General features: G+C 50.2%; 1 protein-coding gene across 5 annotated transcripts in view; it reads left to right on the top strand.

Moving 5' to 3' along the window:
• Positions 1 to 251: 251 nt before the first annotated feature.
• Positions 252 to 23,883, top strand: part of RILPL1 (Rab interacting lysosomal protein like 1) — a 44,681-nt gene continuing 21,049 nt past the window's right edge. For 3 of the 5 annotated variants that reach the window (XM_029055084.2, XM_029055101.2, XM_029055109.2), the window contains exons 1-4: positions 253 to 911; positions 11,181 to 11,331; positions 20,005 to 20,123; positions 21,645 to 21,863. In XM_029055084.2, coding sequence (XP_028910917.1) covers positions 606 to 911; positions 11,181 to 11,331; positions 20,005 to 20,123; positions 21,645 to 21,863 — 795 coding nt within the window. In that variant the 5' untranslated portion in view covers positions 253 to 605. Of the gene's footprint in view, positions 912 to 11,180; positions 11,332 to 19,948; positions 20,124 to 21,644; positions 21,864 to 23,883 lie in introns of those variants that run through there. The other 2 variants (XM_029055092.2, XM_029055119.2) reach the window with 2 other exon arrangements.

Raw genomic sequence — 23,883 nt, forward strand, 5'->3', positions numbered from 1 at the left:
CTCTCCTCTCCCTCCTGCTACTGCTCCTTACTTAGCCTTCCCCTCCTCTTTTTCTCTCTCCTCCTCCTTACTTAGCCGTCCCCTCCTCTTCTCTCCTCCTCCTCCTCCCCAGCCTCCTCCTCTCCCTCCTGCTACTGCTCCTTACTTAGCCTTCCCCTCCTCTTCTCCCCCCTCTCTCCTCCTCCTGCCCTCGTCATCCTCCTCCCCCTTCCCCTCCTCCTCCACCTCCTCGTCCCTCGGCCTTCCCCTCCTCTTCTCTTTCCTCTCTCCTGCTCCTGCCCTCGCCCTCTCCCTGCTCCTGGGGTGGATGTGGAGGCTTTGGGCCGCCCCTTCCCCCAGGGCCGGGGTGGAGAGCACAGGACCGGACGAGGAAAGGGGCCGACAGGCGGGGTGGTGACCGGTCCCCCTGTGTCCCCCCTGTGTCCCCCCTGTGTCCCCCCTGTGTCCCCCCCGTCTCCCCTTGGGCCGAGCAGCAGCAGGAGCAGCAGCATCAGGAGCAGCAGCAGCATCAGGAGTAGCAGCAGCAAGTTTGCAAGTTGCAGCAGTTGGTGGAGGGGCTGCGGCCTCGGGGGGAGGCCAGCGGGGTGGGCCCGGGGGTCCCGGCCATGGAGGAGGAGGAGGACGGGGGTCCCCCGGGGTCGGCCCTGGAGAAGAACGTGGCGGAGCTGACCGTCACGGACGTCTACGACATCGCCTCGCTGGTGGGGCAGGAGTTCGAGCGGGTGATCGACCAGCACGGCTGCGAGGCCATCGGCCGCCTCATGCCCAAGGTGGTCCGGGTGCTGGAGATCCTGGAGGTGCTGGTCAGCCGCCACCACGTCAGCCCCGAGCTCGACGAGCTGCGCCTCGAACTCGACCGCCTCCGCCTCGAGAGGATCGACCGCATCGAGAAGGAGAGGAACCACCAGAAGGTGGGACCCCACCTCCCCTCCCCTCCCCTCCCCTCCCATCGGATTGGGGGCGGGAGCGGGGGGCGGCCTGGCCTCCGGGAGGGAGAGCGGGTGGAGGAAGGAGAGGAGGAGGAGCTGGGGTGGGAGAAGGAGAGGAGAAGATGGGGTGGGAGCTGGGGTGGGGGAAGGAGAGGAGGAGAAGATGGAGTGGGAGCTGTGGTGAGGGAAGGAGAGAAGAAGATGGGGTGGGGGAGAGGAGAAGATGGGGTGGGAGCTGGGGTGGGGGAAGGAGAGGAGGAGAAGGTGGGGTGGGAGCTGGGGTGGGGGAAGGAGAGGAGGAGAAGGTGGGGTGGGAGCTGGGGTGGGGGAAGGAGAGGAGGAGAAGGTGGGGTGGGAGCTGGGGTGGGGGAAGGAGAGGAGGAGAAGGTGGGGTGGGAAAAGGAAGGGGGGCAGGGTGGGAGATGGGGTGGGGGAAGAAGAGAAGGTGGGGTGGGAGCTGGGGTAGGGGAAGGAGAGGAGGTGGGATGGGAGGAGAAGGGGGCATGGGGAGCTGGGGTGGGCAAAGGAGGGAAGGAGGAGGTGGGGTCGGAGAAGGAGAGAAGGAGGGATGGAAACTGGGTTGAGGGAAGGAGATGATGGTGTGGGGGAAGGAGTTGAGAAAGTGGGGTGGAAGCTGGGGGTGGGGGAAGGAGAGAAGGTGGGGTGGGAGCTGGCGGAGGGGGAAGGGGAGATGGTGGGGTGGGAGGTGGGGGAAGGAGATAAGGTGGGGTGGGGAGAAGAAGAGGAGAAGGAAGAGTTGGGTTGGGAGCTGGGGTGCGGGAAGAAGAGGAGGAGAGGGCAGGGTGGGAGCTGGGGCCGGAGAAAGAGAGGGAGGTAGTGGTAAGGGGAAGAAGCTAGGGTGAAGAAAAAAATAATTGGAGAGAAGAGAGATGAAACGGAGAAGAAACTAGGAGGAGAGGAAGAGGAGTCGACCTGAGAGGAAGGGGAAAAGGAGTGGTTTTAGGCAAAGGGGAAGTGAGGAGAGGAAGAGACAGAGGGATACAGCAGGCCGAGAAGAGAAGGAGGAGGAGCAGGATTAGGAGTGAGGGAGAGAGGGAAGGAAGATTAGGAGGGAAAGAATAGACAGGATCCAGGGAAGAGAGGCAAAGAAAAAGAAGTATCGGGCTGGTGGTAGTTGCCGAGTATTGGGGAGGGCGGAGGGGATTGAGAAAGGAAGTTGAGAGGGTGAGGAGGTCAGAAGAAAGGGGTAGAGGGGGAAAGTATCTATCTCTGGGAGTACACGATATGAAACCAAGTGATTTCATAGAAGCAAAAATTCAAGGACAAAGCCCCTGCCTTTGTTCCAGAGTTGCCCCCTTCCCCCCCCCCCCTCCGAGCCGATGGGAGGCATTGCTCAGATGCCACTCGATTGGGAGCTCCTTGAGAGCGGGGGTCATGTCTACTAACTCTGTATCATTTCCCCAAGCACTTAGTCCAGTGCTCTGCACATAGGAAGAACTCAATACGTACTGTTGATCGATTTGGACCGGCCTTCACCCCACCCATTTCCATTCTCTGGACCTGGGGAGCTTGGTTGACCTTGCCTGTCGTGCAGAGTCTTCGTCCTCCGGGACCCTACCTAATTTGATCCTTTGCAAACCCTCATCCCCCAAAGGAAATGGAAACGTGGGAGGGGAATGTCCGTCAGTCGTCAGTCGTACTGATCGAGGGTTTACTCTATAGGTGTAGCCGGGGAGGGGAAGAGAGGAGTAGGGTGTCTTATTTGGCGTGCACCAGTCTTCCTGCCCCCAGGCTGTAGCCTGGGAAGTCTTCCTGGACCGTGGGTCCCAACCACAGCCGTGGGACAGCCCCACGGCTCAAAAGAGGGCAGTCCTAGAGCCTAGGAAAACAGGAAGTGGGAAGACGTGTGGCTTCCTGCACTGACCTTCAGCCAAGGAAGCTTCAGATTAAGTTTTTCATTCACCCAGCCTCCCTCATCTCCCAGAACCAAAGGAAACCGTCATCCTAACAATGATGATGATGGTATCTGTGAAGCGCTTCCTAGGTGCGAAGCAGCCTGGCCTGTTGGAAAGAGGACGGGCCTGGGGGGTCAGAGGAGCTAGGGGCTGATCCTAACTCTGCCACGTGTCTGCTGTTTGACCTTGGGCTAGTCACTTTGCTTCTCTGTGCCTCAGTTTACCTCATCTGTAAAATGGGGATTAAGACTGTGAGCCCCATGTGGGACAGGGACCGTGCCCAACCTGCTTTGGTTGTGACCACCCCAGCGCTTAGTACAGTGCCTGGCACATAGTAAGAGTTTAAGAAATACCATTAAAAAAAAAAAGTTAGCCACCCTACATAGAGTCCAGAGGAACGAGGTCCTGGCGGCCCAAGTGCCCAGGCTCGTGTTCCTCCACAGTCTGGCTTACTGGAAAGAGCACAGGCTTGGGAGTCAGAGGACGTGGGTTTTAATCCCGGCTCCGCCACTTGTCTGCTGTGTGACCTCGGATAAGCCGTTTACCTTCTCAGTGCCTCGGTCAGTTACCTCATCTGTCATTGGGGGGTTAAGACTGTGAGCCCCATGTGGGACAACCTCAGTGCCTTGTATCTACTCCAGCGCTTAGAACAGTGCTTGGCTCACAGTAAGCGTTTAGCAAATACCTTTATCATTATTATAATTACCCCCTTTGCTGACTTTACTCTGTGATCTGTGGTAACTTGCTTAGCCCTCTAAACTGTGGAACCTTCTTCACTGATTGTGAAATGTGATGGATCGCTAGTCTTTTGGAAATTCTTTGCGAGGCTAAGTCTAGAATGTATTGATTTGTCATCGTTCGTAGTTAATGGCCCTTTCCACCTCCCCAGGACTTAAAAGTTATGTCGGTGGGTTCTCAATATTCTGGATTCTTTTGTTATTGTACTTATGTTATTTGTTAAGCGCTTACTTGGTGTCAAGCAGGGTTTTAAGCCCCTGGCGTAGCTACAAATTAATCAGATTGGACACAGTCCCCCACTTGAGCCTCAGTCTCTTCCCAATATCCCATTCATCCTGTTGCTCAGACCTTAAAGATTGCAGCCCCACCCCCCCGCCCAAAAAACAATGCATATATATAGTGCTTCTTTCCATCCTAAAGATCTCTAGCTTCTTTTCCTCACTAACACATTACAGCTGTCAAGCCGAAAGGGCAAAAGGAAGCCTTTTTCCCAGCCTCCGAAACCTATCTTAGTCCATCGTTCCTATATCTCTGTCCTCTCTTCTGCTCAGCAATCTTCCCTCTCCACCCTAATCGACTCCCCTGCCCGTTGCTCCCACCAAATATTCCATACCTCCAACTCCCTCTGGAATCCCCACTGACTTTAAGGTACTCAATCAGATCTCTCCTCCCTACTTTTTCGGTCTCTTCTCCCACTACACTCAGTTTACACTCTTCGTTCCTCTCAAGATAATCTAGTGACTGTGCCTCGTTTCTGCTTCTTTGCTGACAAACTCCTCCTCACATCCCCCTTGCTACCTGGAACTCCCTCTCCCTTTATCAGACCACTCCTCTCATCTTCAAAGCCTTTCTAAAATCACATCTCTTCCAGGAGGCTTTGCCTTTACTAATTTCTAATCTCCCATGCCTGCCCTTCTGTGCTTCCTAAGCATATGGTTGCTTACAACCCTCCGGAGCCGTTATGAACCTGTCTTACATACACTAATACTACCTTTTATCGGTACTTTATTTGTGTCTGTTCCTCCCAGTAGATTGTAAACTCCTTGAGGGCAGAGATCATTCTTACTAATTCTGTTGTACTCTCCCCAGTTCGATCAACTGGTGGTATTTATTACTAATAATTAAAAATAATAATAATAGTAATTGTGATATCTCTTAAGCGCTCACTAAGTGCTGGGTTGAATACAAGTAAATGGGATTGGACAAAGTCCATGTCCCATGTGGGGCTCCCAGTCTCAATCCTCATTTAACAGATGAGGTAATTGAGGCCCAGAGAAGTAAAGTGACTTGCCCAATGTCACACAGCAGACAAGTGGCAGAGCCAGAATTAGAACTCATGACCTTCTGACTCCCAGGCCCACGCTCTATCCACTCTGCCAAGCTGCTCCATTTCCTGTGTGCAGAGCACTGTACTAAGCTCTAGGGAGAGTACAACACTTAATAGAGCTAGTAGCCACAATCCCTCCCCACAAGGAGCTTAAAGACTAGAGGGGAGACGGACATTAAAATAAATTTCATGTGGCTACATAATGTTGGTATTTGTTAAGCGCTTACTATGTGCCGAGCACTGTTCTAAGCGCTGGGGTAGACACAGGGGAATCAGGTTGTCCCACGTGAGGCTCACAGTCTTAATCCCCATTTTACAGATGAGGTAACCGAAGCACCGAGAAGTTAAGTGACTTGCCCAAAGTCACACAGCTGACAAGTGGCCGAGCCGGGATTCGAACCCATGACCTTTGACTCCAAAGCCCGTGCTCTTTCCACTGAGCCATGCTGGCTACATCCAGAAGTAACGTGTGGTTGAGGGCAAATCAAAGGGCTTAAGGGGTGTCCAGCTCAAATTCATAAGCGACACAAAAGGGAGAAAAGGTTGGGGAAACAAGAGGTCAGTTTTTTGTTTTTTGGTTTTTTAGCATTTGTAAAGCGCTTATTATGTGCAAAACACTGTTCTAAGCACTGGGAAGGATAGAAAGTGATCAGGTTGTCCCACATGGGGCTCACAGTCTTAATCCCCCTTTTACAGATGGGGTAACTGAGGCACAGAGAAGTTAAGTGACTTACCTAAAGTCACCCAGCTGACAAGTGGCTGATCCGGGATTTGAACCCATGACCTCTGGCTCCTATGCCCGTGTCTTTCCACTGAGCCACGCTGCTTCTCTGGGAAGGCCATTTGGAGAAGGGCTTTGAAGATGGGAGAGGGGTGGGCTGTCAGATATGAATGGGGAGGGAGTTCCAAGCCAAAGGGAGGAGGACATGGGCAAGGGGATCGTGTCTACTAGCTCTGTTAAGTATTGTACTCTCCCAAGACCTTAGTTCAGTGCTCTGCACACAGTAAATGGAGCAGCTTGGCAGAGTGGATAGAGCGTGGACTTGGGAGTCAGAAGGTCATGAGTTCTAATTCTGGCTCTGCCACTTGTCTGCTGCGTGACCTTGGGCAAGTCACTTCTCCGGGGCTCAGTTACGCCATCTGTAAAATGGGGATTAAGACTGTGAGCCCCACATGGGACAACCTGATCACCTTGTATCCTCCCCAGCGCTTAGAACAGTGTTTTGCACATAGTAAGCACTTAACAAATGCCATCATCATTATTACTTCTCTGGGCCTCAGTTGCCTCATCTGTAAAATGAGGATTGAGACTGTGAGCCCCACATGGGACAGAGACTTTGTCCAGCCCCATTTACTTGTATACAACCCAGCTCTTAGTAAGCACTTAAGAGATATCGCAATTATTTTTTTTTTAATTATTTGCAATAAATACCACTGGTTGATTGGCCTGGGAGAGTACAATAGAATTAGGCTGTGAGACAGATGAGACTGAGGTGCAATGAGCAGGTTGGTATTAGAGGAGCAAAGCACGTTGGTTAACTTGTAAACCAGATGCTTAGTTCAGTGCTCTGCACAGAGAAACTGCGCAATCAATATTCATTCAATCGTATTTATTGAGTGCTTACTGTGTGCAGAGCACTGTACTAAGCTCTTGGGAGAGTATAATGCAAAACTGAACAGACACATTCCTTGCCCACAACAAGCTAACAGTCTAGAGGGGGAGAAAGTCTTTAACATGAATAGATTGCCAATATGTACGTAAGGGCTGTGGGGCTGGGAGGTGGGGAGAAAAAAGAAAGCAAGTCAGGACACCGCAGAAGGGAGTGGGAGAAAAGGAAAGGAGGGCTTAGTCAGGGAAGGCCTCTTGGAGGAGATGGGCCTTCAATAAGGTTTTGAAGAGGGGGAGAGTAATTGTCTTTCAAATACCGTCGAGTGATTATGTATTTCTTGGGATTTCTTGGCAGACCAATTGGTTCCCTCACTGGGGTTAACCCCCTGCTAGAAAAAAAGAGAATTTCAGAAAGGCTCAAGTTCACAAAGAGAGCCAGGGCAGAGCTGGAAGAACTCATCCATCAATAGTATTGAGCATCTGCTGTGTGCGGAACACGGTACTAAGCACTTGGGAGATTACAATAAAGTTAGAAAATGTGTTCCCTGCCCTTAGGTAGTTTACAGTCTAACGGGAGATCGGACGGGTAGGGTGAAGAAGAGAATAAAAAGATGGCTATGTGGATGGGTAATAATAATACTGTTGGTATTTGTTAAGCGCTTATTATGTGCAAAGCACTGTTCTAAGCGCTGGGGAGAATACAAGGTGATCAGGTTGTCCCACGTGGGGCTCACAGTCTTAATCCCCATTTTATAGATGAGGGAACTGAGTCCCAGAGATGTCAAGTGACTTGCCCAAAGTCACACAGCTGACAAGTGGCGGAGCCGGGATTTGAACCCATGATCTCTGACTCCCCAGCCGTGCTCTTTCCACTGAGCCCCGCTGCTTCTCTGAGTAGTGACTAAATAGTAGAATAGGTGTATGTTGACTCATTCAATCGTATTTAATAAGCGGTTACTGTGTGCAGAGCACTGTACTGAGCGCTTTGGGAGAATACGATACAACAGTAAACTGCATGCAGAAGTTGTGTGGGCATAAGTGAGGGGGGGGCACCAAAGTGTTGAGCCGTAGTTGGGAAGATAAGACCTAAGAAGGAAAAACGAATGAAGAAAAGCCACCTGAAGGAGGTGGGATGGAGAAGGGCTTTGGTGATGGGGAAAACTGTAGCGTGGTGAATTTGAAAGGGGAAAGAGCTCCAGGCAGGAGAAAGGTCCTCAATCAATCAATCGGTGTGATTTATTAACCCATTTACCGTGCGAAGGGCACCGGGATAAGCGTTAAGGAGAGTACAATGCACAGAGTTGGTAGGCACGTTCCCTGCCCGCATTGAGCTTACAGTCTAGAGGCGGGTAATGATGACCGTTTAGCCGGTGAGCCCGTTATTGGGCAGATTCTCTCTATCTGGTGCCAAATTGTACATTCCAAGCGCTTAGTACAGTGCTCTGCACATAGTAAGGCACTCAATAAATACTACTGAGTGAATGAACAAGAGGTTAGTGACAGGAGATGGGAAAAGGAGGCCCAGCGAGAAGGTTGGCTTGAGAGAGATGAAGAGTGTAAACTGGAGTATAAAGGACGAAGAATGGGACGTGTAAGAAGGAGATAACTGAAGGCGTGGCTTAAAGCCAATTGTCAGGGATTTAGGCTTCATTCGGAGAGGAATGGATGCAACCCCTGGAGGTTTTCGAAGAGCGGAAAATCGTTTGCAGAACCTCATTTTGGAAAAATGATCCTCGGTCACTTCCCCTACCTTGAATTCATTTTAGTGTCCGTCTCCCCGGCTAGGTTATAAGGTCCTCGAGGGCAGGGGTCGTGTCTGCTTATTCTATTGAACGCTCAGTATTGCACTCAGTAGACATCATTGATTGATCGGTATCTAGATCCAGACACCAGACTTAAATAGAGCCTAGAGAAGGGACAGTCCAGTGAGAGGCTGGTCTAGTAGTCTAGTAACCAGGGTGGGGGTCTTTAGGATGGAGAGGAAGGGTCAGCTCTCTGAAGAGTTTTCTTCTGAAGAGGAGGAATCCTTGAAGCAGCTTTTTATTGCAAGGAATTTTCAGAGGGAAGAGGTTTATACATTAAATATGCATCTGTCTCCCCTGAGCAGGGGAAAAGGGTGAAGATTAGGTTTTGATTGAATTTACAGGTAGCTGCACTTGTGACAATCTCTTCTGAAATGTTTTCAGGGTCCAATAACCTTGCCCAGTGGCCAACTAGGTTTGCCTGATAAATGGAGTCAATGGGCTCACATAAAATTGGAGGCCAAGACACCTGGGAAAGATGGTGTTGGAGGGAAAATTACGCACTCCAAGCACTCACTAGGGAAAACAGCCCTTTAAACCTGTCATTCCTGAGCAACCTGCACCGAATTTTTTAGAAAAAGAAAAGATAGATCTTTCGGATTACTCCAAACAAATATATGCCCACACGCTTATGCCCTGACCCCTCTCACTCTCTTCAGTCTCACGTTTCCTCCTGCCCTCGGGATATCTCTACTTGGATGTCTTGCCGCCTCTTCGGAATAACACTTTCCGAACGGAACTCCTCATCTTTCCTACCTAAGCCTGCCCTCCCCGTAGCTTTCCCATCACTGCAGCCGACACCCCTACCCTTCTTGTCTCACAGACCTGTAAACCTTGGCGTTATCCTCCACTCATCTCTCTCATACAACCCACATATTCAGTCCGTCATCAAATCCTGTCAGTTCTACCGTAACAACCTTGCTAAAATTTGCCCTTTCCTGTCCATCCAAACTGTTAACATGGTTATCCAAACTCTTGCCCTATCCTGCCTTCATTTCTATCATCAGCCTTTTCGCTGGCCTCCCTGCCTCCTGTCTCTCCCCACTCCAGCCCTTACTTCACTCTGACGTGTGGGTCGTTTTTCTAAAAAAAACATTCCATCCACATCTCCCCACTCCTCCATCCACCGCCACTTCGAACTGAAATTCCTTGCCATCGGCTTTAAAGCACTCGATGAACTCTTCCCTCTTCTCCTCTCTTACCATGCTGATTTCTTATTACAACCCAGCCTGCACATTCACCCCTCTAACGCCAACCTGCTCCCTGTACCATCTCCTTACCTATCTCACGACCGATCACTTGCCCATGTGTTCCCTCTGCCTTGCAGCATGACCTAGTGGATGGAATCTGGGCCTGGGAATCAGAAGAGCCTGAGTTCTAATTCCGGCTCCACTGCTTCTCTGCTCTGTGACGTTGGGCAGGCCACTGAATTTCTCTGTGCCCCAGTTACCTCATCTGTAAATTGGGGATTAAGACTGTGAGCGCCACGTGGGACACGGACTGGGTCCAACCTGATCATCTTGTATCTACCCCGCTGTTAAATACAGTACCTGGCACATAGTAAGCGCTTAACAGATACCTTAAAAAAACACAGTAAAACAAGTCACCACTCTGCCCACGTTCAAAGCCTTATGAAAATCACTTCTCGCAAGTGGTCTTCCCTGACTAAGCCCTCATTTCCCCTACTCCCTCACCCTTGTATGTCACCCGTGCGTTTCGATCTGTACCCTTTAAGGTCTTGATGGTCACCCCACCCTCAGTCTCACAGCACTAATGTACATATCTGTAATCTCTTTTAATGTCTGTCTCCCCCTCTAGACTGTAAGCTACTTGTGGACAGGAAACGTGCCTATCGTCTCTGTGGTATTGTACTCTCCCAAGCGCTTAGTACAGTGCTCTGCACACAGTAAGTGCTCAGTGGATGCCATTGATGGATTGATTGACTGATTCTTCATCCTGTTCCTCTCCCATTAAAGACTCCACCTCCCCAGACAACTCATCCTTCTTTCCACCTTAAAGTCTTTCTCCCCACCCCCACCCACCAACCTCTTTGCACTTTCAAGTGGGAAGCCTTATGCCCAGGCATGTCCTGTGGCTTTGGCAATTCCTTGTGATCATCCTGAAAAGGGAATGGGACAATAGCGAGAAACGTACCTCACCCAGAGACGGCAGTTCCCTTTCTGCCGGGAGTGGGAAGGTGCACGTTCGGAGAATGGAGAAGAAAAAAATTGAGAGGGAAAGACAGTAGCAGATTTTCCTTTTCATATGCCTTGTTTAGACCTTAAGTCCAGATCGGAAGGGAGTAGGTTGTGTACTTTGCTGGCCTTTGCTTCCCAGCACCTGGTGCTATTTTCCTGTCCCTCAAATGAATTCCTGGCAAGCTCGGGGGAGGCGGGTAGGAAGGGAAGGTGATACCAGCTCCCTCCAACGGGACAGGCTCAGTCCCGTAGCGATGCCGGTCCTCTGGCCCTCCAAGGGAGGAACGTCTTTGGATCGGGGACTCTCCAAGCCGCATCGCTAGGGGTGGGGCAAAGGTGGCTCTGGGAAATGAGCCTTCACTGCCATCCCTCGGGCCACGGGGTAGTTGCCCGTATTCCTCCTGGGTTAGTCCAGCTGCATGCCAAAGCAAACCCCCACTTCTGAGAGGCAACATGGTGCCACTGTGTCTCTTCATTCAGGCCTGAGCCGTGCACTGTTCCTTGGTTGCCATGGTTGTCGGTTGTCCTTCCCTATTGTGATGGAGTCCTGAGTAGGCACGGGGTGTGTTTACCCACCCAGCACCCATCAGTGGAGGGGCGCCTGGGGTCTTGGGAAGACCTTACTTATAATCTGTCCCCCACCACCGTCCTCTTCTTCCAGGAACTGGAACTTGTGGAAGACGTATGGCGAGGAGAAGCCCAGGATCTACTTACACAGATCGCGCAGCTGCAAGAGGAAAACAAGCAACTGATGACCAATCTCTCCCATAAGGACGTAAATTTCTCCGAGGAAGAGTTCCAGAAGCACGAAGGTCAGGGGGGGCGGTCTAATCCCTTATTCGTGGGGTTGGAAAAGGTCAGACTGAGGGGGGATGCTTTCTCTTGGCTTTTCTGGAAAGTCTGGGACTACCCTCTTTCTTTTAGTGAATCCGAAACTAAAATTGCTGCCTGAGGACAAACCATCCTGCTTCCTTACTTCTAATAATAGCTGTGGTATTCGTTCAGTGCTTACCGTGAGCCGAGCACTGTGCTCAGACACATGGGGCTCACGGTCTAAGGAGGAGAGAGAAAAGGTATTTAAATCCCCATGTTATAGAAGAGGGAACTGAGGCACAGGGAAGTTAAGTGACTCACCCAAGGTCACAAAGCAGACAAGTGGCGGGACTGGGGGTAGAACTCAGGTCTCCTGACTCCCAGACTGATGGTCTCGCCACTGGGACATGCTGCTTCTCCAACAGAAACAAGACACAAAACACCCCATTTCTGGTTTTCCTCTTATTTTTAGTAGAATTAATGAGGATGATAATTTAATCCCTAGTATTTTGCAAAACCCCTTAGAGGCCAGAACCTTGGTGATTGTCCAAAATGTGCCTGGTACCCTTTGCTCACTGAAGATTCAAATTGGCGCTGAGATTTAGATGATGAAATCTTTGTTGCCCAGTGTAACCAACTCTGCATTCCTCCCTCCCGCAAAAAAAAAACAAACCTTCCCTGCTCCAGACTATTTCATTTCTAAAACAATCTGCAACTTCATTTGAATAGATGAGTTAATTTAATGTTGATTCTTAGAGTGGGAGATGATTTTTATGGAGAACAGGTGAAAGAAAAATCATTCGGGTTCTTTTCTGGCAAAGAGTCATCTTGTTGGTGAAGCTGTTGATTTTGTTGTAGCTCGCCAGAATTGTTTCAAGTCTCAGCTCGGTGTAGTTATAAAAGTCTTCGACTCTAGCTCCATCTACAACACAGCAAGGGACAAATAATAGTACTAATAATTGTGGTATTTGTTAAGTGCTTATTATTTGCCAAGCACTGCAGTGGTTACTAGATAACCAGGTTCCACAGTCTAAGTTGGAAGTACTTTTAAGTCTTCTAAGTCTAAATTGGAGGTACTCTCCCCTGATTAGACTGTGAGCTCATCATTGGGCAGGGATTGTCTCTCTCTGTTGCCAAAGTGTACATTCCAAACACTTAGTACAGTGCTCCACACATAGTAAGCGCTCAATAAATACTATTGAATGAATCTCCATTTTGCCGATGAAGGAACTGAGGCACAGAGAAGTTAAATGACTTGCCCAAGGTCACACAGCAGCGACGTGGCGGAGCTGGGATTAGAACCCAGGTCCTCTGACTCCTGGACCCTTGCTCTTTCCACTGGTGCCTGTGCTTGCTAAAAATCAACGTGCAAGTTTGACAAGTCAGGGCTAGCATCGACAGCTGGGTTACACAGATCGTCCGGTAGGAAAGAGCTCATTTTCCAGAGCACGCTTGCGTGCACACAAACACACATACACACCGACTATCAGGAAGTCTTGAGTTCCCAGGATTCCAGTTGCAGAGCCACGGGGGTGGGGGGGGGCAGAAAAGAAAGGCAGAAGCAGCTGGCTGTTATTAGCCTTTGAGTACCCACTAGTGAAGCCCTGCTACGACTCAGGGCAGACCACAGCTGGCCAGGATAAAGGCAAACGTGAGGAAGTTTGGATGCCCTTCTGGCATCCTTGCACCCTCTCCACCATTCTGTCCTTGGGGAGGGCCACAGCACGGCGCTGGGCAATCTGCCGTAGTTGTGAGCATGTACGCTTTTCATGGTTTGTAATCTTAGAAGCCCCCAGAGCTAAAGGGATCAACAGCCAAGTGCAAAACCCCTTAGAGTGGAACTCAAGTTCACTTTCGTCCCACTCAGACCGTGGCTAGATTCAGATGATGCAGTCCTTGTGCTCCGTTCAGCCTCCCGAGGGTTAGGTGGCAGCTTGGCTCAATGGATCGAGCATGACGCTGGGATTCAGAAGGACCTGGGTTCTAATCCCAGCTCTGCTACTCACCTGCTGGGTAACTTCTCTGGGCCTCAGTTACCTCATCTGTAAAATGGGGATTAAGACCGTGAGCCCCATGTGGGACAGGGACCGTGCCTGACCTGTTGTGTCGTAACGACCCCGGCGCTTAGTAGAGTGCCTGGCACCTAGTAAGTGCTTAACAAATGCCACAGTTATTCCTGTAGACTGGAAGTTCATTATGGGCAGGGAGCATGTCTGCTGATTTTGCTGTATTGTACTCTCCCAAGTGCTGATTCCAGTGCTCTGCACAGGGTAAGCTTCAAAAACCACTGATTGATTGATTTTTACCCATTTGGTTATGCAAAACATACAAAAATGGTCCCAGCCCATAAGAGCTTCCCTCTTTCAACCACATGGACAACCCCAAGGCTGACAGGACGGACCGACCCAGAGAGACACAAAGAGACCCATTTGAGTGTACAGCCCTTCCTGAAACAAGGACAAAATGGTCTGTGGGCTGTGTCCTCAAAAATCACCCAAGGAGATAAGGCATTCAGCTGTTGCAGTTACAGAAGGAAAGGTGCTACAGAAGCCCAGAAGGTGATCATTATTTAGCAAAAACACTGTCAGTGGCACAGGTCAAGGGATGAAGATGAGGGTTTAGGTTCAGTAGAATAGAGGGTCTCAGGTATCAGTCAGGATAGCAGGCTCTGCCCGGACGAACTGTGATAGGAAGGGGAAAGCCACATTTTTCTTATTTCTCTACTTTTTTTATGACATTTCAACACTTACTATGTTTCAAACACTGTTTTAAGTGCTGGGGCGAGTACAAGTTCAGTCAGATTCAGTCCCTGTCCCACATGGGGCTCACAGACTAAGTAGGAGGGAGAACAGGTTAACCCCATTTTACAGTTGTGGAAACTGAGGCCCAGAGAAGTGAATTGACTTGCCCAAGGTCACACAGCAAGCAGTTGGCAGAGCTGGGATTAGATCCCAGGTCCTCTGACTCCCAGGCCGAGTGCTCTCTCTCCTAGGCCGCTTTGCGGGAGTGAGTATCCACGACCTCCGATAGGAGGTGGTTTGTAGCAAACACGGTCTTTCTGGCCCCCAGGTCAGGATGGCATCTGGACCTCTGGATTGCATTTCACTCATTACCTCCTCCCTCCACCCCCACAGTCAATCAATGCTATTTATTGAGTACATACTGTGTGCACAGCACTGTACTAAACGCTTGGGAAAATACAATATAATGGAGTCAGTAGACATGAGAAACAGCGTGGCCTCGTGGGAAGAGCACGGGGCTGGGAGTCAGAGGACCTGGGTTCTAGTCCCGTCTCTGTCGTGTGTCTGCTGGGTGACCTTGGGCATGTCAGTTAACTTCTCTGTGTCTCTTTTTCCTCATCTGTAAAAAGGGACTGTGAGCCCCCCATGGGACATGAACTTGGTCCAACTGTATTATCTTGTATCTACCCCGGAGTTTAGCAATGCCTGGCACAGAGTAAGCGCTTAGTAAATACCATTTTTTTAAAAAAAAGACCCCTGCCCACAAGGAGCTTACGGTCAACTGGGGGAGACAGTGAATGTGAGGAGGGTAATGGACTCTTTCCTTCTTGACACCTCCCTGATATGGAGAGACCTTACCCGATCATCCTCTGTCCCCACTTTTCTCCCTCAGCAGCTCTTACCCTGGCATTCCCAACTGCTGATGAATAGCAGAAAACCTGAAATCCAGCAATAGCTCCTCCACCCTCCAACTCACCCCTTGCCATGGGTGGTTTGTAGCAAACACGATCTCTAATATTAAAGGGAATTTTCTTTTTCTGAACCATTTTCCATATCCCAGTCAGAATGAATCATGGAGCCTGAGGCAGTTGATGGGCTATGGAGAGAAAATGAAATCTAAACACCGAGCCACAGATTTCAATCATGTCCCTAATGGGGACCAGCGCTGAGCTATTTCTGTTTTTTTATCTAGCAGCAACTCTTGACTGTAGCTACCCGAGCAGATGCCACGCATGCCTTGCATGGTTATTTTTATTTTGCATCGTAGACAACTATGGGAGCTCAACAAGGACAAAAATATTCTCCCAAACTCTTCCCAGTGCCCAGGGAGCCTGGGAACAACTGATCTAACTTCTCTGCGTTCAGGTTTTGGTTTGGGTGGCAAAGAGCCTCAGCCCTGTCAGAGATCAATCAGTCAACCAATCAGTGGTACTTCTTAAGTGCTTGTTATGTGCAGGGCTCTGTACTGGGCACTTGGAAGGGTACACAGTCCAACAGAACTAATAATAATAATAACAATAATGATAATTATGGTATATGTTAAGGGCTTACTGTGTGCCGGGCACTGTAAGCGCTGGGGAGGGTACAAGCAAATCAGGCTGGATAAAGTCCCTGACCCACATGGGGCTCCCATTCTCAATCCCCATTTTACAGATGAGGTAACTGAGGCACAGAGAAGCGAAGTGACTTGCCCAAGGACACACAGCAGACAAGTAGCACAGCTGGAAATAGAACCCATTACCTTCTGACTCCCAGATCCGAGCTCTATCCACTGTGCCATGCATGTTCCCTGCCCATGACAAGTTGATAGTCTAGAGGAAGATGTGAATGTTTTATCCAAGGGTGCAGACTTGTTATTTTTTCTGCAGGAGGCCAGAAAAGCCCGCTCCCAGGAGCTGGATTGAGACACAAATTTCACAGTGAGATGAAAAGCCATCTATGCTCTGTACCACCCAGCAAACCACGCTACAAACTCCTTGAAAGCCGCAAAGTCTTAAAAACCCTAAATCCATTGTAAATAACTCGTGGCCATTTACTCATTCTGGAATTCATCTAAACAGTTAAATAGAAAGCAGTTTAAAGCTACTTTCTGGAATTCATCTAAATAGTTAAATACAAAGCAGTTCAAAGCTACTGTGGGGTCCCGATGATGGATTTTTAAAAGGCAGCAATTGAACACATCCTCTAAGGTGGTTCGTCAAAGTAGGTTGAAAAAAAAATCCTATATCCAGGTGCTCTACCAGATGGAGAAGTTAACTAATTAGCTGGGTAATTGTGAAGTATCCAAAGGGAGAGGCCAGCCTCGATGTCATGGTAATAAAGACAAGCGGGCTGGCCTAGTGGAAAGAGGTTGGTCTTGGGAGTTAAAGGTCCTGGGTTCTAACCGCTGTTCTGCCACTTGTCTGCTGAGTGACTTTGGGCATGTCACTTAACTTCTCTGTGCCTTGGTCACCTCATCTGTAAATTGGAAATTAAGACTGTGAGACTTGTACTGTGTCCTACCTGATTAGCTCGTACCTACCGCAGCACTTAGTACAATGCCTGGCACATAGTAAGCGTTTAATAAATACTATATATATATATATATATATAATATATATATAATTCAGTTGAATAGTTTGCTATAGATGTGGCTGACATGTTTAGTATCGCCACCGTTCCAGAAGAAAATGATTTCAGAACCAAGATTACCTCAACTCTGAAAATCTAAATAGCCAAAGAGCGGTCACCTTCACGGTTTCACACGTCTAACTCAGCTGTCCATTTCCCTTTACTGATGAGCCCAGGACTGAATTTACATCTCTGCACATTCTGCATACGTGTTTCCTTCCCGTATTAGCTGTTTCCATTCTTTCCACTTCCTGAAACGATGCCATGATGATGAAGACTACAAAGGAGACTCTTGCTAGGTCCGACTTTGTGGAGAAGAGGTAGTTAGGTGGGCCTCACAGCTGTTCGAATTCCATTGTTTACCTAGATTTTAGACCGTAATCTCTTTGGGGGCAGGGAATATGTCTGCTTTTTGCTCATTCATTCGTATTTACCTAGCACTTACTGTGTGCAGAGCACTGTACTAAGTGCTTGAGAGAGTATAATACAACAAAACAGACATATTCCCTGCCCACAACGATCTTAGAGTTCATTCATTCAGTAGTATTTATTGAGCGCTTACTATGTGCAGAGCACTGTACTAAGCGCTTGGAATGTACAAATCGGCAACAGATGGAGACAGTCCCTGCCCTTTGATGGGCTTACAGTCTAATCGGGGGAGACAGGCAGACAAGAACAATGGCAATAAATAGAGTCAAGGGGAAGAGCATCTCATAAAAACAGTGGCAAATAAATAGAATCAGGTAGAGGCGGGGATACAGACAATAATATCAAATAAATTACAGATATGTACATAAGTGCTGTGGGGCTGGGAGAGAGGAAAGAGCCAAGGGAGCAAGTCAGGGTGACACAGAAGGGAATGGGAGAAGAGGAAAGCCGGGGCTTAGTCAGGAAAGGCCACTTGGAGGAGATGTGCCTTCAGTAAGGCTTTGAAGGGGGGGTGATGTGGGGAAAGTAATTGTCAGATCTGAGAAGGGAGGGCATTCCAGGCCAGAGGCAGGACCTGGGCTAGGGGTGGACTGCAAGATCGAGGCACAGTGAGAAAGCATTAGAGGAGCTAAGTGTGCGGGCTGGGTTGTAGTAAGAAAGTAGCAAGGTGAGGTAGGAGGGGGCAAGGTGATGGAGTGCTTTAAAGCCAATGGAGAGGAATTTTTGTTTGATGTGGAGTTGGCTGGGTAACCTCTGGGGTTTTTTGAGGAGCAGGGTGACGGGTCCTGGAAGATTTTGTAGAAAAATGATCAGGGCAGCAGAGAGAAATATGGCTTGGAGTGGGGAGAGAGAGAAGGCTGGGAGGTCAGCCAGGAGGCTGATGCAGTAATCCCAGCAGAATAGGGTGAATGATTGTATTATGTGGTAGCTGTTTGGATGGAGAAGACAGGGTGGATTTTAGCAGTGTCGTGAAGGTGGGACCATTGGCATTTAATGATGGATTGAGTATGTGGGTTGAATGAGAGAGGGAAGTCAAGGATAATGCCGAGGTTACTGGCTTGTGATACAGGAAGTATGGTGATGCCATCTACAGTGATGGGAAATTCAGGGGGAGGACAGGGCCAAGTGCTTAGTACAGTGCTCTGCACCTAGTAAGCACTCAGTAAATAAGATTGGCTGACTGACTAAAACCTGTGGCATCTCCTGCTTCATTCAGCGCTTCTCCAGAGAACGTTTTACAAGTCTCTTGAAAACACAAGTTTTGAGAAAAGATGAATTTCCTGTATTCTGAGGGGCAGAAAAATAAATCCAGCTTCAGCTTTTCATTCATTCAGTTGTATTTATTGAGCACTTACTGCGTGCAAAGCACTGTCCTAAGCACTTGGGGGAGTACAACAGAACAATAAACAGGCACAGAAATCAGTTTTCTTAGCTCAATAAGAGGAGAGAAAAACAGGAGTCTCTTGAGAAACAACCCACTTTATAAGCCGAAAAGTGGCACTCTCAGGCATAATCATCTTATTAAGCACTTAGAGACAACAAACAGAAAAATCAATTCATCACAGACACCAGGGGGTTGTTCTTGAGCTTGGAAGAGGTTCATTCAGTTTGCAGTCCTGGGGTGCTCACCCACTTCGGGCACCTATCAGAGGTGAGCATCATCTAGTCTCGGAATCCCCCATTATCGCAGGGGAGGACCAACTCCCTGCCTTCCTCAGGGACTTGTGCATCCGATCCCAGATCCAGAACAGCCCTAGCAGTAGCCCTGAGTGGATCTTAATGTTTGCTTTTCTCCTATTTCTTCCTTACTAGATCAGGTTTTATCTTTGTGGGGAATTCTAAAATTCTTCTTGCCCTCAGAAGGCTACCAGGGCAGAATCCCTTTAGGGTGGTGACCCCAGGAACCTAAAATGGAAAGGATGGAGCTCGCTCTGCCTCTGCTTGTAAACTCGCTGTGGGCAGAGAACGTGCTTACCAACTCTGTTATATTGTGCTCTCCCAAGCGCTTAGCACAGTGCTCTGCTTATGTTAAATGCTCGAGAAATACAATTGATTGATTGGTCTAAGACCTCTCCACAGTGCTCAAATACTAGTAGTTATTAGTCATTAGTACCCAGAAGTAGGAGGACAGGTGAGTTTGGGTATGATATGCTTTGATGCTGCTTGAATCCAATGTCCCTTTAGCCCCAGATTCAACTAAAACAAACCCAGAGAAATGCCAAGTTATACGATGCGTGGTTTAGCTGGATTGTGCGTGGAGAATGGGAATGTCGGTGTTGCTGTAAGCACAAGTTATGTGGGATCCCTCAGAAATCTCCCAGAAGGCTGCTCTTCAGCCCCAGACACTTCCCTGGGGTCCCTGTCTCCATGGCAACTCTCAGTCGGCATCTTCACCCTCCTCGATACAGAAAGAGCCGATGGGAGGAGGGGTGAGTGCCCTGGCACTCCTAACACCATACGGCTCTTCTGCACCACGCACATTCCCTCCTGTAGCAACAGTCCTTCTGTGGAACCCAAGAATCCTTTCCCAGCCTCTCTCCCTATCCTGAAGAGCTGGCCCTCAGAGTGACTGACCCAGCTGGTTTTGAGAGATGCTGCAGCTCCTCTTTAGAGGTGCCTGCTGAGTAAAGCCCCCCGTGAGAACCGATAGTTGGCCCCCAACTTCCAGTCAAGGACAAAGGGACCCATTAGAGCATAAACTCCTTTTGGGCTTGGAACCTGCTACTTTGTTTTCTACTTCCAAGCTCTTTGAACAGTGCCTCGCACCCCCGTGGGTGCTCAATAAATACTACTAGGGAGCTGGGGCAGCAAGAAAGATGTTTTTTGTGTTTTTTAGCTACTCCCCAGGTGCAGGGCACATTGACTATCCTGTTGATCTTCTCTGGGGACCAGGCATGTCAGAGAGGGAGCGGCAGGTGATGAAGAAGCTGAAGGAAGTGGTGGACAAACAGAGGGACGAGATCCGGGCCAAAGACCGGGAGCTCGGCCTGAAGAACGAGGATGTGGAGGCCGTAAGTGACGCTCCGCTCGCACCCTTCCCTCGTCGGCCGTGATCCCTAGCCGGAGAGTCACTGCGCGGTGACTGTCAACTCCTTGAGGCCAGGGACCGGGCCTTCTCTTACTGCATGATCCCAAGTACCTAGCACAATGCTCAGTGCATTTAATAAATAATGAGGAGGAGAGTCAGAGCTCGCATCCTCCGCTCCTCTGTAGAAAAGGGAGCAGAGACATTTCAAGACAGTTTCCTGCACCTTCGTTTGGGTCCAGTGATGACCTGAAGGAGATTACCCATTCCCCTTAGCATCTTCCTCCTTAGGATGGTTCCACAGTATCTAGAATCTGCTTGAGTCTTCGTAGAGCCCACCGTTCGCTGACGGGGCTTGACACGAAAGGAAAAAATATAAATATTTATTGATGTTAATGTCTATCTTCCCCTCTAGACTGTATGCTCATTGTGGGCAGGGAATGTATCTGTTTTGTTGTTATATTGTCCTCTCCCACGTACAGTGCTCTGCACACAGGAAACGCTCAATAAATACAAATGAATGCATGAACGATGAGATACAGAGGTGTCTGAAGAAAGGGAGTCTGGTGGTGAAGGACAGAGCCCCTGCCAAGGAGAAAGGCCTGTTTTCCCTTCCCCTGAGGCTGATGGTTCAGGGGAGAAGAGACTGCAGATGGATCAGTCAGTCAATTGATCATATTTATTGAGCACTTACTGTGTACAGAGCACTGTACAAGTACTTGGGAGAGTACAACTGAGTTGCTAGACCCGTTCCCTGCCCACAAGGAGCATACAGTTGAAAGCAGGAGTCAGACATTATTATAAATTACAGATCTATACATTAGGGCTGTGGGCGACTAATGAATCCACATCTAAGTGCAAGCGTGATGCAGAAGGAAGTGGGAGAAGAGAAAATGAGGGCTTAGTCAGGGAAGGCCTCTTGGAGGACATGTGCCTATAATAAGGCTTTGAAGGTGGGGAGAACGATGGTCTGTCAGATATAGGGGAGAGGGCCTGCTACCAGAGTCAGGAGACGAGCGAGGGGTTAGTGGCAAAATAGACGAGGACGATGATGGTGTTTTGATAGGGCTTACTGTGTGTCTGAGGGCTGGGGTAGACACAAGCTAATCAGGTTGGACACAGTCTCTGTCCCACATGAGTCTTACAGTCTTAATCCCCATTTTACAGATGAGGTCACCGAAGCCCAGAAAAGGGAAGTGACTAGCCCAGGGTCACACAGCAGACAAGTGTCGGAGCCGGGATTAGAACCCAGGTCCTCCTGACTCCCAGGCCCATGCTCTTTCCACTAGTCTAAGCCGCTTCCCCAGAGATGGAGGGACAGGGAGGAGGTTGACCTCAGAGGGTCCGGCCCTTCCATCAGCCCTCGTCCTGCCCACGTGGCCAGGCACGGGGGGCGGCCCCGGGCCGAGCCGGGCCTGTCTTGCCGGGGGTGGGGCTGGGGAGGAGGGGTAGAGCGTTTCGGGCTCAGCCCTCTGACCGTGTCGTCCCTCGCGTGGTCGGACGGCAGCTGCAGCAGCAGCAGACGCGGCTGATGAAGATCAACCACGACCTGCGGCATCGCGTGGCCGTGGTGGAGGCCCAGGGCAAGGCCCTCATTGAGCAGAAGGTGGAGCTGGAGGCCACCCTGCAGGCCCGGGAGCAGGAGATGGGCAACATGCGAGCCGAGATTGGGAAACTCCGCGAGAAGCTGCAGGGGGAGGCCCGGCAGAACGGCGAGGAGCCGCAGGTGAGACCGGCGTGGGGCGGGGCCGCGGGAGAGGGGACGGTGCTTTCCCTCTCGATGAAACAACACGGTGTTTTAACTGTAATTTATTTATGTATATGATTATTATTTTTGTGGCACCAAGCGCTTACTATGTGCCAGGCACTGTACTAAGCACCGGGATGGATACAAGCAAACCGGGTTGGACACAGTCCCTGCCCCACGTGGGGCTCACAGTCTCGATCCCCATTTTACAGACGAGGGAACCAAGGCACAGAGAAGAGAAGTGACTTGCCCAGGGTCATGCAGCAGACAAGGGGCAGAGTCTAGATTAGAACCTGTGGCCTTCTGGCTCCCAGGCCCGTGTTCTCTTCTCTTCTCCATGCTGCAGACACATTCCCTGCCCATTATTAATGTCTGCCTCCCCCTCTAGACTGTAAGCTCACTGTGGGTAGGGAATGTGTCTATTATAGTGTACTCTCCCAAGTGCTCAGTACAGTACAAACCCCGTTGGCCAAATGAACTGTGACAAGGGCTGGCTCCACCACCACCACCCCTCAGGGGGAAGTGGCTAGGGCGTCCTGTTTCTCCACCTCTGTCCCCCTGCCCCGAAGTGGGATGCTAATGAGGTGGTGGGGAGAGAGGGACCCTCAACTGGGGGAGTGGAACTCTGATATTTTATGGATCTCCCCTCCATGTCAGGACATTTCGATATTTTACCCCTTGCAGTAGAAAATACATCTGACTCCCCGACTAGATTGTAAACACCTTGAGGGCAGGGACTGTGTCTCCCAACCGTGTTGTACTCTAAGGGCTTAGTACAGTGCCCTGCACACAGTAAGCTGTCGATACCAATGATTTTTTTTTTTAAGGGTATTTAAGTGCTTATTATGTGCCAGTCACCGTACTAAGTACTAGGTAGGTAGAGTCCGTGTCCCATGTGGGGCTCACAATCTTAATCTCCATTTTACGGATGAGGTAACTGAGGCACAGGGAAGTAAAGTGATTTGCCCAAGGTCACACCGCAGACTAGCACTAGAACTCGGGTCCTCCGACTTCCAGGCTCTTGCTCTTTCCGGTAAGTCATGCCGCTTCTCTAGTTGACTGATGGTTGCCCTGGAAGGTTTGAGGGGCAGTCATTCTGTGCGTGTGTATACACACACACAATAATGTTCCCAACTCAGACACTCTGCCAGGTGTACGATTTAGACAGCCAAGGCCACTGCCCCAGAAACGCTCCACTCCCCAGCCACATGACCCGCTGGAGGGCTCTTTAGCACCAGTGCAAGGACATTCAGTCCTGAGTGGGTGTCGGCCGTTGGCTCCATGCCTGCCTTTAAACCCCCGAAGGGAGGTCAGGTTCCTTCTCAATCACTTCTTCCCTGTTCGGGAATTGGATGGCGATTTTTAGCTCGGACAAACTTGGAAAATCGGTGCGATCCAAGAGGCAGCCTTGTGGACCAGACCCACTTCAACCCGAGTCCCTTCTCTCTGTCTCTCAGGGCAAGGGCTCTCGACTCCGTGGGGCCAGGAGGTATCCCCACCTTGAACACACCCAGTCTGGGGGGCAGGGTGGACGGCTGAGCTAGCCGCTGGGCCGAAGCTAGCCTGTCCCGCCTCTTAGAGTGGGAGCCGGGACTGACAGCACTCTTTTCCCTCCACAGGCAGGCCCCAACTCCCCAGCCTGACCCAAGGACTTGGTGGGCTCCTTCGTGTCTCCCCTAGGCTCCCTCGTGTCCCCAGGGCTCCCTCGTGTCCCCAGTGGCTCCAAGGTCAGGCCAGGCCCGACACTCCTCTTGCCCCCGGCCTGGCCCGGTCGTGCAGTCTGGAAGCCAATCTGGAAAAAAGTAGACATCTGACCCCGGAAGGCGGGTGCTACAAGCCTCCCGGGTCTGGTTCGCAGGGAGGGCCACCGCGTGGCTCGGCTTCCGGAGCCAGGACCGCTATTTTCTGCCGCTGCCGCCCGAGCAGCAGGAGCGGCAGCACCGGTCCCTGCCCAGCCGGCTTCCCCCAGACCACTGGCTGCCGCCAGCCTGGAGCCTGC

This window comes from Ornithorhynchus anatinus, chromosome 2, assembly GCF_004115215.2.
Source record: "Ornithorhynchus anatinus isolate Pmale09 chromosome 2, mOrnAna1.pri.v4, whole genome shotgun sequence".
In the NCBI taxonomy this organism is placed as follows: Eukaryota; Metazoa; Chordata; class Mammalia; order Monotremata; family Ornithorhynchidae; genus Ornithorhynchus; species Ornithorhynchus anatinus.